The sequence below is a fragment of the Panthera pardus genome, unplaced genomic scaffold (assembly GCF_024362965.1).
Source record: "Panthera pardus isolate Hobbes unplaced genomic scaffold, ASM2436296v1 HiC_scaffold_15, whole genome shotgun sequence".
In the NCBI taxonomy this organism is placed as follows: domain Eukaryota; kingdom Metazoa; phylum Chordata; class Mammalia; order Carnivora; family Felidae; genus Panthera; species Panthera pardus.
Genome location: NW_026526710.1, coordinates 74,265,872 through 74,280,237, shown reverse-complemented (window position 1 = coordinate 74,280,237; position 14,366 = coordinate 74,265,872). Strand labels below are relative to the sequence as shown.

The window sequence follows — 14,366 nt, the reverse complement described above, 5'->3', positions numbered from 1 at the left end:
GGAACTGGGTGCTGAAAAGCCAAAAAACAAACAAAAATATCCATTCCAACTAGCCATTCATTTTAGCTTTTCAGAGCAAATTTTAAAAAAATAATGTTCTCTGGGGTGCCTGGGTGGCTAAGTCAGTTGAGCACGACTTTAGCTCAGGTCATGATCTCACCACTTGTGAGTTGGAGCTCTGCATCCGGCTCTGTGCTGACAGCTCAGAGCCTGGAGCTGCTTCAGATTCTGTGACTCCCTCTCTCTCTCTCTGCCCCTCCCCCACTCGCACTCTGTCTCAATAATGAATAAACATTAAAAAAAACTTTTTTAAATAATGGCCTCTAACTCAGAACTTGAGTAAGTGACCCTTCTGGTCATAAGTATATGTGTATGTGTATTAACAAAGCAGCCCTTACTCTTACTATGCACGGTATACTCTCAATTTTCTTATTATGTCATTTTTTCCTTTTTAAGGATACCGGCTGTGGCCCACCATAGGGATTTTTCGTGTGTGCAAAGCACTTAGCTCACTGCTCAGCACACAGTAGTCTTTCAATAGATACTAGGTTTTATTGAACTTACTTCATCTCTATTACTTTATTTACTTTGTTATATACACTTTGTGAGAAAAAATAATAGAAAAAATAATATTTCAGTTATGGTTTTAAAAACATTTTGCTTAATTATTTCAGTAATTTATTCCTCTACGTGTCTTGTCTTTATTGTTTCATTTGTAACTCTTTTTGTTTTATAAGAATAGCCTGAGTTGTTAATACTAATAATATTATACTAGTAAAATTAATACCAATACTAAAGCAGTGTTCTTTATTTACAGGGCATCCTTCCTGTAGATTATCTTAACAACACTGATCTCTTCAAAGCAGAGAGCATGTTTACAAATGCAATACAGATTCTCGAACAATTCAAGGTAAAACAAGACACACAAAAATGGATACTATGACAATTTTAACATCAAATATATTAAGTGAAAATGTAAAGAAATTATTTTCTATAGTTTATGATCTTTTGTGTCTTTGACTAGTGTCATAAAGTTTAACATTTGTGAGGTGCAGATCCCAGGAATCAGTTCGAGTGCGTAGAATGACCTTCGAAGACCACCGCATATGCTTATAATTTACTGATTAGAATTTGCCCCATAGAAGTAGTATTAGAGACTGCAACATTTCTTGTCATTTCATATACAACTATCATATGCATTAAGACAAGTTAAAGAGGTGACCATTTCACTGAAACTTTCTGTTAGTATTGTCAAGGCAGCTTGGCTTATTTTGTCTTCTATAGTAAAAGAAATACAGTTTAATGAGATTACAGTATGTTCTTTTGCAAGCTTGATATGATTAATTCTCAGCTCATTATGATAGTATGATAATCTGAAATTTTTGTTTAAATACTTATGAAATAATATAGTAACATAAAATTCCATTTAGTTTCAAAGTAGTGAACCATCCCCAAAGAGCCATTTTAATGAATGTTTGTATTTCAAAATGAAATTAATTTGTGTCTCATTTATAATATAATGAAATATTTTCCTACTTGGTTCCCAGGTGAAAATGACTCAGAAAAAAGAAGTTACTTTACCGTTTTTGTTTATACCATTTAAGTAAGTCTCATATTTTTTATTAACTTGTAGGAAGGAATATTTTAATGAGTTTGAGTGCTGACAGGATAGATGAGTTACTTAGAAACTTTTTCTTTTTTATTTATATTAGTGCAAACTCCAAAACGAAAGCCTCTTCTCTTGCTTTTATAAATAATGGGCCAGATACCAGATACCTTTGAGTGGCTGGTAAAGGAGATAAAGGGGGCACAGAGAGCTGTGGGAGACATTGAAGAGATCAATTCAACAGGGCTTAATTGAAGGTGTGGGGCTCTTTGCTTGGTTGATTGGGACATTTGGTACCATGATGGCTTGTAGAAATAAAGAAGAGATGGTTAGGGGCAAGGATGAATGTTTCTGCGTTCAGCCTACATTTGAAGAAACCAATTAGTTAGTTAGAATTAGTGACAAATTAGACATAAAATTAGGGCAACAAATTAGGGACTTGGCTTGCAACATAGACCTGAGAGTTGGTTATGAAGATCTGAAGGCATCAGCATAAGGTAAGATGTTAACTGTTACACATGTAGGAGGCTCTAGGAGAATGTAGAAAGTGACAAGAAAAGGCCGATGATACAATTCTGGGAGACATTGACAACTACTGGGTGGGTGGGGAGAACAGACTTTGGAGGGCAGCAGGATTTTGCTGTCCTAGATCTCTTTTCCTTGAATCTGGAGTCCCCACTCCTGTGATTTGAGTCACAAACCTGGCTCTGCACTACTGACGTGGGGAGGTTTATTCGGCCTCCCTTACTCCTCCTCCTCAAGGTTCGTTTTCAATTTGCAAGGGTTCACATTTAATTAGGGAGGATTTTGCTCTTGACCAAGATAAATAGAAATTCTTCAAAATAATGGATGTTAGTGAAGTGTTTGAATGACTTCACTGGAATTCTTTTTGACAAATCTGTAGCATTAGTGTGGTATTCATAAACTAGAAAGGCTTAAACATTGCACTACCTGTTGAATAATGTGATTACATGCCTGACTTTGGGTATATGTGTATCTGTGTGAATAGGAGAGCAAAAACCAAGCAAAATTGGGATTTTGCAACTTACGATCATATGAAATTACGTACCCTAAATATTATGTTATATCCATCAAAGGTAGAATTATTTTTGAAGACTTTCCCTAATTGTAAGATACCATATATGCATATAGAGGCTATAAGGCAAGTTTTTACTATTTTCCCCATATGATGTCATATACATATCATATGCATCTGTTTATTTACAGTGTAGTGGTGTAGTCAGAGCATAATAAAGTAAACAAATGAACAAGAAATATATGATCAATTCCTGGGACGAAGAAAATACATGGGACATTGAAAGTGAGACTGTGGGTTACTTTAGACTGGCCGCTTTAGAAAAACTGGTCAAAGAAGAGGTACTCTTCTGTGAAGAGTTCAGGTGCACACTGCCTGGCTTCTTCTACTTAGGCCTGCTGGCTGACCATGAACTTGCCCTGCTTTGATGCTCAACATCTGCCTGCAGAGCCACTGCTAGCTTTTTGTCCTCTGGGGACCCTACAGCATGGTTGATTCCTGAACACTGGAGCAAAGCTTTAGCCCTGCCTGCAGACTTTTCTGGCTAAAAGTCACCATTTCTCAATAGCTTCCAATATGACCAAAAAGTGTCTAAGGTAAAGTGGAGAATTGACTCCTGAGGAAATAAGGAAAAGAAAAGAACTTACAATGTTAAAGTTCTCAGAATGTAAAAGTTCTTTGAGAACCTAACCCCTGGGTGGCTCAGATGGTTAGGCGTCCGACTTCGGCTTAGGTCATGATCTCACGGCTCATGGGTTTGAGCCCTGCATCAGGCTCTATGCTGACAGCTCAGAGCCTGGAGCCTGCTTCGGATTTCGTGTCTCCTTTTTTCTCTCTGCTCCTCCCTCGCTTTCTCTGTGTGTCTCTCAAAAATAAAATAAAAACATTTGAAAGTTTTTTTAAATAAAAGATCTGAGGAACTATTGTATCTATAAGAAAAAGCACATGTTACAAAATGAGAAAGGGTACGGGATGCATATGTTAAAAACCAGAAATGCGACTAAAAACTTACAGAAAGATAAATTGTACAAGAATAGTCCAAATGGGAGGCAAACCCTCCAAATTAGAATAGTGAAAGGAAATGAATTTTCATATATGGATTGAGTAAGAATTTTAACATATGGATGGAGTAAGAAGCTGGAGGAAGCAGGAAGGCATATATTTCTTCATCCTCTGAAACAATGACAAGTGGAAGCTTTAGGGAAAAGGAAACGTTTCAAACTGTACAAGAAAGCATGCTTCGTATATGAAGCAACCTAATATGTAAGCTGATTTTGAACAGTTGCTGGAAGTGGGAGGAAGAATTCATTTGAACATTGGCACATAGACCAAAGCTTCAGTTAAATAGATGATAAAATCTAATCCTAGCATAGAACTTAACTGTTCAGTGAACAGTATTTAAATAATCATAATAAAGTAAATACTGTAAAGTAAAATAAAGTAAAATAAAATAATAAAATAAAGTAAAAACTTTAGACTCAAACCTTAGGCAAAGCAGGGAAGACTTAATTATTATTATGGAATAGAATGCCAATGTTCCCAACCTTGACAAGCCCACAGGGTTACATGTTGGAAGTCAGAGGAAAAGAGAAATACAAATGGAATAGTAGTGGCGCTATTGTTCTCATAAAATAGAATGTGGAGATTCTGGACATAGTTGACAAAACAAGACAGAGGTTTAGGTACTACATTATTTGAACATTTTTTTAAATGTTTATTTATTTTTGAAGGAGAGAGAGACAGAGTATGAGCAGGGGAGGTGCAGAGAGAGAGGGAGACCCAGAATCCAAAGCAGGCTCCAGGCTCTGAGCTGTCAGCACAGACCCTGACATGGGGCTCGAACCCATGAACCACGAGATCATGACCTGGATCAAAGTCGGGCACTCAACCGACTGAGCCACCAAGGCACTGCTAGGCCCACTATTAAAGTGACTGATGTAGGAGCACCTCCCTGGCTCAGCGGGTAGAGCATACAACTCTTGATCTCGGGGTCATGAGTTTGAGCCCCATGTAGGGATTACTTAAAAATAAAGTGACCAATGTAGCCAACAGAAGAGGTAAAAATAGTAATATAACCATATTAAGGGGGAAGGAGACAGCAGGAACAGGCAGAATCAGTGAGGAGTCAACAGAAAATGCCTCGGGTCATCCAGTCAAGAAATAGTAATAAAAGCATATTATGAAGAAAAATGGAGGTAACTACAAGAATAACTAGAAATAGACACTTGTAAAAGTTTTTGTCTCTGGACTGGGGAATGAGAGATGAGAAGGGTGGGGCAGGTGTTTATTGGTTGTCCTTGTCCCCTCTGCACAGTTTTTTACTTTTTAAAATTATGTGCATATATTACTTTGATAAAGCATATACTTAAAAAAGAAACAAAAAATAAATAGGTAGTTTAATCATTGGCACAAATCACAAAATCGTAAAAATAATGGGCATAAAAAAGAAATGTATTCTTCCATATAAATGTTAGAATCATTACCTTGAGTTTTATGAAAATGAAAATTTCTTTGGTTATTGTACTATATTTAGGAAGCAATTTGGTGAGGATTGACATTTTTACAGTATAGAATATTACTATCCAACATTTACTTATTCCTATCCCCCGTTGTGTCCTTAAGTAAAATTTTATAGTTTTCCCCACAATATACATTTTTCATTATTTTATTCCTGGACATTTTATTTCTATTATGAGTAGTATCTTTTTTTATTACATAAGTTCAGTATGCTGGGAAAAACAGTTGTTGCCATTTACCATGTGAGTACCATGGACTCTTTATTTTTCTGTAATCCAATGAATTTATTCATTTTTATACCATCTGTTTTCTTACAGTCACCTTTATATATAATGTCAACATCATCCACTTAGAAGCTATATCAAGTGATTGTTGGCACGTAAACATCATAGTAGATTAAAGATAACAGTTGCCACAGATTTTTTCTACAAAATAGCTCAAGTTCTTGTTACAAATAATTGTTTATTGAAGGCCTGACTTCTTGAATAAATGCCATATTTCCTTTTCCTTCTTAGAAATATATTATTCACTCCTCAATTCTTAGGTTTGAGAAAATTTATCTAGGATATTGACATCAGAAGGTTCATGGTCTTGAAATTTTACTTACGTGATCAACTTCACCAGCATCCCTAGATTTTAGTTTAATGATATTCCACCATTCTTCCATTCTCTTATTTAGTCTTGTCTAGCATGAATAATGTAATAATTCCTAGGGTGGTGAAATAGCAAATGTTTCAAGATGTGAGAAAAATACAATTGCTAAGGTCCTTGACCGTATCTTGTAAAAGAGTCCAATGGATCCATATGGTATTTGCATATCCTATTTTATCCTGTTCTGTAAAAAAATAAGTAGATTTTATCTTTTATATCTTAAATACTTCTGAAAAAGAATAAAAGTCCTGTAATATCTATCCTGACAAGTAGAATTCAACAAAGAAACTCAAACCTAAGATTGGGTCCTTCCGATCTAATGCTATGCCAAGGGACGTACAGCAGGTGGAGCTCCATGACTAGGAGAAACATAAAAGTTTTGACTGTCAACTTACCTTGAGGAGGAGGAAATACACTTTGTCTATGAAAACTGTGTACAATAGAGGCCAAAGTAAGGCCCAGAAAATCTTTAAAGGAAAAGAATTACATGAAATGGGAAAAGAACAAGAAAGGTCTCTTAAGGGATATTTTAGAAGAAACGTACCTTGCCAATAGAAGCAAAAATGGCTATTCTCTTTTACTTAAAAATTACTATACAAACTCAAGGCAGTTAAACTTTAACAAAACATTTTAATATATTTTTTGCCAAAAACGGCAAAAACTACTTTGTTTCTTTTTAATGTATTTGTTTCTGTTAGGCTGGTATGGATTAAAGTTCCTCGCTTAGACCAAATTTAAATACTGTTTTTCATGTGAATCTTTCTACCACGTCACCCATCTGATATACTATAAATGCAATTTCCCCCTTCAAGATTGAAATTCCTCTTTTTAAAAAAGTAACTTTTATATATCACATACATACATGGAAAATTTTTATTTACTCAGTTATGACTTAAAAGATGAAAATAAGATTCTACATCAATGGTCAGTGTAATGGAATGCAGATTATTCTAGAAATGACATCCTTTCTCTGTCTTTACCTTCTTGAAATATTTCTCCTTTAATCTAAATAAATATTCTAAAAAGGAATGGACTAGATATCACTAGGTATTCCTAAAATATCTTACATAAGTACACGTGAAATATTTTTGTAATAAAAGTCTGAGAAGATGTAAAAGATAAAACACTTCAAAGGATAGCATTTTAAGATTTTGTCCTCCAAACATTAGAGATATTGAATAATTAATGATAAAATTCTTGATAATCCTAAAACATGGCTTACTTGCCTCTACAATATTCACATAACTAAAAAAAGATGGAATAGTAGCTATCATAGCTACTTTTTTCTTTTCTTTCTTTCTTTTTTTTTTTATTTAAACATAACCTGCTGGTAATAGATTCTTTTAAAACTTGATGTTTTAAATATAAAAGATTTAGCCAATAAAGAAATTTTTTTTCATACAAGTTACTATTAGACACAATCTGCTGCCATGATCGTCAAATATTCTACCAAGTTCTCTCTCCCTCCTTCTCTAGCATTCTAATTACATGTGTAAATATTAGGGCCGTTCACAGGGGCTTGTATGTTATTTGGGAGTTTTTTAATAGTCTTCTCTGCATTTTTCATTCTTTTTGCTCTTCAAAGTTCAGGCAGGATATCTTCTAGTGACCTGTCTTCTAATACACCAAATCTCTCTCCTGCTTTGTCCAGTTTGCTGCTTTTGAGTTCTGAGTCTCAGTTACTACATTTTTTTCAGTTGTAGAATTTCCATTTCAATTCATTTAAAAAACAGATGCCAGTTCTCTGGTGCAATTTTCTATCTTGCCCTTTATTATTGAGTATAGTAGCCACAGTTAAAGTGCAGCTGATAACACCACCAATAACCATATCATTTGTGAGTGTGCTTCTCCTGTCTTCATTTGGTTCTATTATGGAGTCTGGTGGGTTTTAGATGAATGCTTATCGTTGTGAATTAAAAGTTTTGGAAGCTCTGGATTATCTCCTTCTCCAGTGAGGTTTTACCTTATCCTCTAACAGAATGACAGCTGACTCAGGGCTGCATTGCATCTCTTCCCTCTGGTTGTGTCTGCTCTTGGAGTATGGCCTCCAGGGGATCTCAGTGGAAGGCAAGTGTTATCCTTCCTCAGTGGCTCCTGAACACCAAGTTTTGTCTCTTCTGTATCTTGAGACTGACAAAACTTCTGCCCTCCTGTTCAGGGCTTTCTTCATAGCTGCTTGTCTGCTGTGTCCCACACAGCTGAAGAGTTCGCTGAGTGTCCAGCTCACTTCCCTTTTGACTAGCACGTGACCTCTGTTTCTTTACCAGAATTCTCCACATAGAAGTTATTGCTTATAAAAGTTCCTTCTCCCATTCTTCTTAAGACTTCACCTCAGAAACTGTTAAGTTAGCTTAAGTCATTCCAGATAGGTTTTCATTCATGTCTTTTTTTAAAAAAAATCCAGAATGAGGGGCACCTGGGTGGCTCAGTCAGTTAAGCCTCCAACTCTTGGTTTTGGCTCAGGTCATGATCTCACACTTCATGGCTTTGAGCCCCGCATCGGGCTCTGTGCTGACAGTGCGGAACCTGCTTGGGATTCTCTCTCTCCCTTTTCTCTCTGCCCCTCCCCTGCTTGAGTGCACGCACACACACACACTCTCAAAATAAATAAATAAACTTAAAAAATAAAAATCCAGGATGAAAATTGTATATTATTCTCTTATTTTTCTTCTCTTTTGGATCCTCAAGTCCTGGCTGCATTGGCAGCCACATATTTTAGTTTTTATCTCCGCAGCATTATAGAATTGTCAAAGGCTGTATTGGATTCTCTACCTTTGCCAAAAATAAGACTGGCAGATGCCCTAAGAGTTAATGTTTGTAGAATGCTGGACTACTCCTCTGGTTTGCTTCTCTCTAGGATCTTAATAACTCTTAGTCTTGATGGTCTCAGTGACTCTCGAGCACCTTCAAAGTGATTTTTATTTCATTCTATTAGGCTTTCTAGTTGTTCCTGGTGGGAGCATTGGTATGTCCAAGATTCTCCATCATAGCCAGAAACTGTGGTTAAATTTTAATGTTTTAATTATTTTTTTTAAAAAAACCTGGTTGATAAAATGTGAATGAAAAAATAATGCATATACACAATAGAAATTATACAAGCAATAATAAAATGTTACCTCTTCTGAGTTCTAGTTTTATAGTCTTTTTCCTTGGAGACAAAGTGGCAGTTTCTTATGCATCTTTCCATACATGTCCTATGTACATATGTATCCCTCTTCAAACATGCTGAAAAGAATGGAGAGTATAACAAAAATCCTTGTACCCACAACCAGATTTAAGAAATGTCAACATCTTACCGTATTTCTTTAGATCTTCTCTTTTTCTTAAGAAATAAAATGGTGTATGGAGCGCCTGGGTGGCTCAGTTGGTTGAGTGTCTGATTCCTGCTCACGTCACGATCTCACAGTTCATGGGTTAGAGCCCTGCATCCGGCCCTGTGCTGACTGACAACTCAGAGCCTGGAGCCTGCTTCGTATTCTGTGTCTCCCTCTGTTTCTACCCTACCCTGCTCGTGCTCTCTTTCTCTCTCTTTCAAAAATAAATAAATGTTAAAAAAAAAATTTTTTTTTTAATAAATAAATAAAATGGTGTAGGGGGAGCCTGAGTGGCTTAGTCAGTTGAGCACCCAAATCTTGATCTTGGCTCAGGTCATAATCTCGGTTTGTAAGACTGAGTCCCCCTGACAGCATGGAGCCTGCTTGGAATTCTCTCTCTCTGCCCCTCCCACCCTCAAAATAAATAAGTAAACTTAAAAAAATAATAATAAAATGGTGTCATGTAATTGAATCCCTATTTTTTTATTTTTAGAAATTTTTTAATTATTTGGGGCACCTGGGTGGCTTAGTCAGTTGAGCATCCAACTTCAGCTCAGGTCATGATCTCACAGTTCGTGAGTTCAAGCCTCACATCAGGCTCTGTGCAGACCGCTCAGAACCTGGAGCCTGCTTTGGATTCTGTGTCTCCCTCTCTCTCTGCTTCTCCCCTGCTTGTACTCTCTCTCTCTCTCTCTCTCTCTCGAAAATAAATAAACATTAAAAAAATTAAAAATAATAGGTGACACTAAGAATGATTTTGTACCTTTCTCAACTTACAGAAAGCTAAAAAATTTTGATTGGGGACAAGTTTGTAAGAGTCTTTAATGTCCTAATGCTACAGTGAGATTTGTATGGAACATTTTGATGAACTCCAGACATACCATAAACCTTTGGTGTGTCCCAGGGCACCTGGGTGGCTCAGTCAGTGGAGTGTCCAACTTTGGCTCAGGTCATGATCTCACCGTACATGAGTTTGAGCCCCACAGTGGGCTCACTGCTGTCAGCCTGTCAGTACACAGCCTGCTTCAGGTCCTCTGTCCCCTCTCTCTGCTCCTCCCCTGCTTGTGCTCTCCCCCAAAATAAATAAATATTGAAAAAAACACCTTTGTTATATCCCAAGACTTATAAATATTAATTTTAGGAAAAGCATAAATTAGCCTGATGCTGTTTTTTTTTTTTACCTAAGTGCTCCATATATAAAATTTCATATATAATGTAATGAAATGTAACATAATATAACATAAATACTTTTCTTTAAAAATATTTCTTCCTTCATTCTTAAGAGTTTGCTTGAGAATATGTATTAAATTAGCCTAAGAAATTTAGCTCCAGACAAGCCTGCTTTTCATCTTTTAAGTTAGTTTAGCAAATAATTAGGTGCTTTTAAAATGGCAATGTATAGTATTCTGTTATTTTTTCCCCTTAAAAAATTTTTTTTTTAATGTTTATTTTTGAGAGAGAGGGAGGGAGCATTAGCAGGGGAGGGGCACAGAAAAAGGGAGATTGCTTCAGCAGGCTCTGCGTTATCAGGGCAAAGCCTGCTGTGGGGCTCGAACTCACAAACAATGAGATCATGACCTGAGCTGAAGTCAGATGCTCAACCAACTGAGCCACCCATGTGCCCCTTTCCCCTGTTTTTAGATTTGTAATATTTTGATAGCATTTTAATCAATTAAGATTTATTGATTCATTTTATGTGCTTAGTACTTTGCTAAGTATTATTATAGTATTATGGTTTTTAATAGAAATAATTAATGGTCTATATGGAAATTAAAATTTAATTGATGAGAAATAAATTGATAGTAGACCACACTAAAATGCCAATGGTGTGAGGCGGGATTGGGAGAGGGCCATAAAGGGTGATAAAGATTTGATTTTGGAAAGCAGAGAGGGAAGGATCTTTATGAACAAAAACTCAGATGTGAATAGGTGACGAATGAAGTGCGTAACCATTGTATAGCTGAGGATGTACATTTGGGGTGATGGGAAATTACGTAGAATGGAAAGAGATGGTCATCAATAGTCCAGGAAGTTTAGAATTGATAAAGTAGAAAATAAGATGCCCATATCAATTTCAAGTTAAGTTAGAAGCTGGAATTCCTGTCTTAGGAAGCCGAGGGGATCAAAGCAAGGAAGAGAGACCGATTAGAAGAATTTTATAGAAATTTGGAAAATTCGACTCGGATACAGCCTTCAAAGAATTCTGGTGCTCTTTGGCCCAGTGATTCCAGTCCTAAGACTTCTAGGAAAATATTCCAAAATGTGTGGTATCTGAAGGACAAAGAATGGGACCATGACAACATTTTGAAGTAACTTGTGTTTCTTTCATGTGTTCCCACTTCCTGGTATCTTTTTCCTCCAAATCCCAGTGAGTCCTGAGGTGGAGACTTTTCTTGCAGTCTGAAATAGTGATTGGGTTCCTCTGAGTTGAAAGATCTGGGGATCCTTGGAGTTGTGCAGTTCTTAATCAGGTGTGCTTATAGGACTCAGAGAGATGAGTTTCTGGGGTTCATGAATTTTCGGAAATTGTGTGTAATATTATATGCATTTTCTAGAGAGTATCAGATTCAGAAAGAAGCCTATGACCCCCACCCAATTAATATCATTACATAAAAGATTTACTTCCTGCAGTTCTCCCATCTTATCTCTTTAGAGATTTCTGGAATCAAGTAGAAGAAAGATAAGTGATTATATTATGTTGAATCATTGAAATCGTCAATATTTAATTTAGTAGCTTTTTACATACAAAAATATCAATTTCAAATGATCTAACCCTAATAAAGCCTTAAAAAACTTTTTTATACTTTTTAAGTTTGGAGGTATTCACTTTATAAGTTTTAATTAAGCAGTATACATTCAATTTTGTGTTTAAATATACTTATTTCAATCAGGTTATTGAGTTCTGGTTATATTTCTTCAGTTTTTACATTCCATAAACTTAATGCCGTTAGATATATTTCCTGGTTATGCAGTATTAGGAGTATTTCTCTTGTGTATATAAGGCTTCTACTGTGGTAAAATGACAGGAAAATGACAGAAAGAGAAATAAAAGATAAGGGAACCACAAGTATATTGTGTAGTATAAGAATGGTAAAGAGGTTCAAATTGTTCATTAACTTTGTTGGTTTTGATTGCCTGCAGTTTTTGATCACGACAATTCTAAGTCCCTGTCTAGCTCAGGGGTACAAAGAGCCATCCATAGTGGATTGGCCTTGTCTGTTGTGTCTGTGTATGATGAACACCCGAAGTTCTGGGTACTGAAGCTCACGCCCCTGGTTTACTGCTCCATTAATTGCGTTGTTTTAGTCAGAATTTCTTTATTAGCCAGAGTACTTCATTTCTTCAAAATGATGGATCATATGACTTCATAAGTATAGTTTGGAGTTGAATCTTTGAGTCAAGAAAACCAAATTTAGAAGTTATTTCTTGGGAGGGTTCAGATGACTAGCAATAATACAACTTAGCTTTAGGTTTCTTCCTTTTTTTTTTTTATTTCAGTTTTTATTTTCTCAGCTTTTACCATCCTTTCATTTTCAATTAAGAAAGAAAAACAAGAAAGAAAACTTGTCATTGAAACGAGGAGACATTTTAAATCTAACCTTTTCTTTTGTAGGTTGCTTCCTGAATCTAAACAGCTAAACATTGTAAGAAAAGCAAGATCTTACATAAAACAGAGAAAGTATGATGAAGCAGTAAGTATGTGGGCCTGGTGTATAGAAATAGCTGGTCACCGTTTGGAGTATGGGGAGGGGCGAGATATGCAATGGAGAGCAAAGTGGGCAGGCCAAGGAGCTTTCCTGAACACTTAAGTAAGGATTCAATTTTCTCAGTAGCTGCTTTAGCCACGGGCATACTTCTGTTATTTCAGATATTGTCAGGGTAGACTTTTTAAGGTTAGCGTTGGAAGTGAACAGTTGCCATTTTCTATAATGAGAAAGTATATTCCAAATTTCTATAACCATACTTAAATGCATAACATTTTAGAACATGGCATATTTGTACGTTTGGACTTATCTACACACTATCAGGAGCCTAATGTTTATACTGCCGCTTTGAAGCTTCTCAAGAACGCTGCTATGTTTTTCATTAATTTTCTTTTTCTTAAATGGTCATAATTTCAAAGAAGGAAAGAATTCTGTTTTCAGTTTTTCAAATTGCCTAAGTAATACCATGCATTTCTAATGTTTGTTTATGGTTTTAAAACAGTGAGCTATTGTTTTCCTGTTTTAATGATGCTTTATAACTGACTTGGGTAATCTGACATGAGAAAATGAAAAATGATAGAAATGTAAGTGTCTTTGCTACATGGGACCAATATTCGAGAGCCTTCGTTACTTTCCTTCATGGTCCTCTGTAGGTATTTCCACAGAATGAATCATGTTAAATCACTATACATATCATAATTTACATCTTAAATGCCCTTTCTTATCAAGATTCAAAATTCATTCTACCGGGAATTGTTCTTATACTTTGCAAGAAGCTCCTCGAATAATTAAAATCTGTTCTTGATCCATCATCTACAGTTACGCACTCTAATTTTAATATATTTCCTTCCTTTAAAACTTCTTATTCTTCCCATGTGGCAAGTTATGTCTTCCTTTCTCCATAGGTCTCCCTTTGCAAGGAGCTGATTCATCTTGCATTGAAAGGATTGTCCTATTATCACACTTATGACAGATTCTTCTTGGCCATCAATGTTGTTCTTGGTTTTTTGGGATGGACATCTTACGCTTTTTTGTTGATCATCAAGTCTCATTTTAACCTTACTAGAGGTGTTAATAAAGAAGTTAAGGTATGTTCAGAACATATAATGAAGCTCGGATAATGGTGTTAAATCACTAAGGCTGGAGAAAGAAATTGAATCAAATCAACTGTAATGAGTTCATACAATGTGCAAGGTGTACTAAGCTAACTCTTACTTTCATTTGCTTTTGTCATATTGGGTCTCTTTTTTTCAGTTATCTTTATTTCTTTGGTTGGGAAAAAGGTATATTAATAATAATGGCCCCATAACTTAAGAGGGCTATAAAGATAGCTGCATAATTTAAATTTTCCTATGGCATTAGCTGTTGATTATCTGTTCCTTGTAATAATTACTTAGCTTGTTGTAAGCATCCCATATCTTTCTAGTACAGGTGGTCAGAAAACTACTTCAAAGCAGTATATTTAGCTTTATCTGATATTAAAAGTTTGGTAGCTAGAAAGTGACAAAAATCATTTACTCAAAATGTCCCTTTTTAAA

At 35.8% G+C, this 14,366-nt stretch overlaps 1 protein-coding gene across 11 annotated transcripts in view; it reads left to right on the top strand.

Moving 5' to 3' along the window:
• Positions 1–14,366, top strand: part of PIGN (phosphatidylinositol glycan anchor biosynthesis class N) — a 103,136-nt gene that overhangs the window by 38,444 nt on the left and 50,326 nt on the right. For 10 of the 11 annotated variants that reach the window (XM_053902786.1, XM_053902789.1, XM_053902794.1 and 7 more), the window contains 4 exons: positions 818–910; positions 1,548–1,603; positions 12,738–12,816; positions 13,734–13,916. In XM_053902786.1, coding sequence (XP_053758761.1) covers positions 818–910; positions 1,548–1,603; positions 12,738–12,816; positions 13,734–13,916 — 411 coding nt within the window. The remainder of the gene's footprint in view (positions 1–817; positions 911–1,547; positions 1,604–12,737; positions 12,817–13,733; positions 13,917–14,366) is intronic. The other variant, XM_053902795.1, reaches the window with a different exon arrangement.